Source organism: Morone saxatilis, unplaced genomic scaffold (assembly GCF_004916995.1).
Source record: "Morone saxatilis isolate NCDOM2014 unplaced genomic scaffold, NCSU_SB_2.0 Contig2, whole genome shotgun sequence".
Lineage (NCBI taxonomy): Eukaryota > Metazoa > Chordata > Actinopteri > Moronidae > Morone > Morone saxatilis.
Window position 1 is genome coordinate 704,360 of NW_023339762.1, and position 1,773 is coordinate 706,132.

The window sequence follows — 1,773 nt, forward strand, 5'->3', positions numbered from 1 at the left end:
AAATATGACAAAAAGTTACTTTTACAAAGTTACCTACTGCAGCTTTAAAGCAGCTAAAACCACTTGGCAAATGTTAGAGAATGTAAACAGTAAATATAGTGTAACTTGTTGCAATCTGACAACATCACCATAGTGGAAACCAGCCAATTCTGATGCTCTAGTGTCCCCCCTTCTCACATACACACACTTTGCAGCTTTAATGTTGCATGGCACCAATTACCACGTGACAGCAAAGTGGCAGAGAAACACAAGTAACTGCTGTACAGGTATGTTTGAGCTCATCTTCTGCATTAATGTTTGTTTTTTCAGTATTATCTGCAGATCTTCAACAGGACCCAGAGCCCCTGCACATTAAAGAGGAGAAGGAGCAACCCTGGAGCAGCCAGAAGGGAGAGCAGCTTCAAGGAGCCATCCCTGTGAAGAGTGACGACGATGAAGAGAACGCTCCGACCTTGCAGCTTTATCTATCTCAAACGGAACAGAACAGAGAGCCTCCAGCCAGCAGCTCAGATCAACAGATGGACACTGTGTGTGTAGGAGAGGACCGTGGAGGATCAGAACCAACCAGGAGCTTAGATCCAGGAAGTGATACACAAGCTAATAATGATGAGACTCCGGACTCTTCCCAACAAGCTGGCAGCAGTGATGATTTGAAGCAGAGCAGGGAACATCAGTCAGATTTAAACGCTGTGATATCAAACCAGACCCAGACAGGTGTATCTGTCAGTCAACCAGCCGATGACGACAGGACTTCAGACTCCTCTGAGACTGAGACTGAAAACGATGACGGGAAGGAGACAGGTATAGCTCAGTCAGAAGGTGATAAAGACTACAACACTGACAAGAAATCTCTTAACTGCTCTGAATGTGGTAAAACATTTGACCCCGACAACCATGTGCAGAGCCACGCAAGTCCTTCGGGTGACAAACCAACCGTTTGTTTATTTTGTGTTGGAAGGTCACATGTAGTCACACTTAGGAGGAAAGGACATAAAATCTTCAGATGTTCCATCTGTAACAGACAATTTGTCTACAAATGCGATGCTGTGAGACATATCAGGATTCACACAGGCGAGAAACCCTACAGCTGTTCAGTCTGCGGTAAAAGATTCACACAGAGCACGGGTCTTGTCTCACACATGAGGATCCACACAGGAGAGAAGCCACACAGCTGCCCGCTCTGTCCGAAACGGTTCATCAGGACAGGAGTCCTGGCCAGACACATGAGAGTTCACACAGGAGAAAAACCTTACAGCTGCTCTGTGTGCAACACGACTTTTAGCCTAAGCCAGTCGTTGTTAAAACACATGAGGATCCACACGGGAGAGAAACCATTCAGCTGCCCAGTCTGCGATAAGAAATTTACACAAAAAGGACATTTGACACAACACATGACAGTCCACACGGGTAAGAAGTCATTCAGCTGCCCTGTTTGTGGTAGAAATTTCACCAGACAGTCACGTGTGAAAAACCATAAGTGTGTTCCTGAGAGCAGCATCAGTAAATAAAAGTGCAGAGCTGTAACTGAGAAACCACTTCTTTTATCTTACCGTCTGTGCTAGACGGATTGAGTGGCTGAGGTAGGAAGAACATGAATCAGACTCACCTGCATAAATGCAGAATACTGCTCTTTGTGATAAACTGGTTTTAGTTGCTGTAAATTGAAAGTTTCAGTTGAACTTTTCCAAAGTGAGCCACCTGTAGCTTTATGTATCTCACCAACTGCTGACAGCGGCGTGTCGCAAAGACTTGCGGGGCGGCTGTGGCTCAGAG

The 1,773-nt window shown here is 45.6% G+C and overlaps 1 protein-coding gene across 1 annotated transcript in view; it reads left to right on the forward strand.

Annotated features, from left to right (window-relative positions):
• Nucleotides 1–1,767, forward strand: part of LOC118329993 (zinc finger protein 250-like) — a 5,410-nt gene extending 3,643 nt beyond the window's left edge. The window contains exon 2 of the mRNA XM_035664359.1: nt 310–1,767. Coding sequence (XP_035520252.1) covers nt 310–1,508 — 1,199 coding nt within the window. The 3' untranslated portion in view covers nt 1,509–1,767. The remainder of the gene's footprint in view (nt 1–309) is intronic.
• Nucleotides 1,768–1,773: the final 6 nt, after the last annotated feature.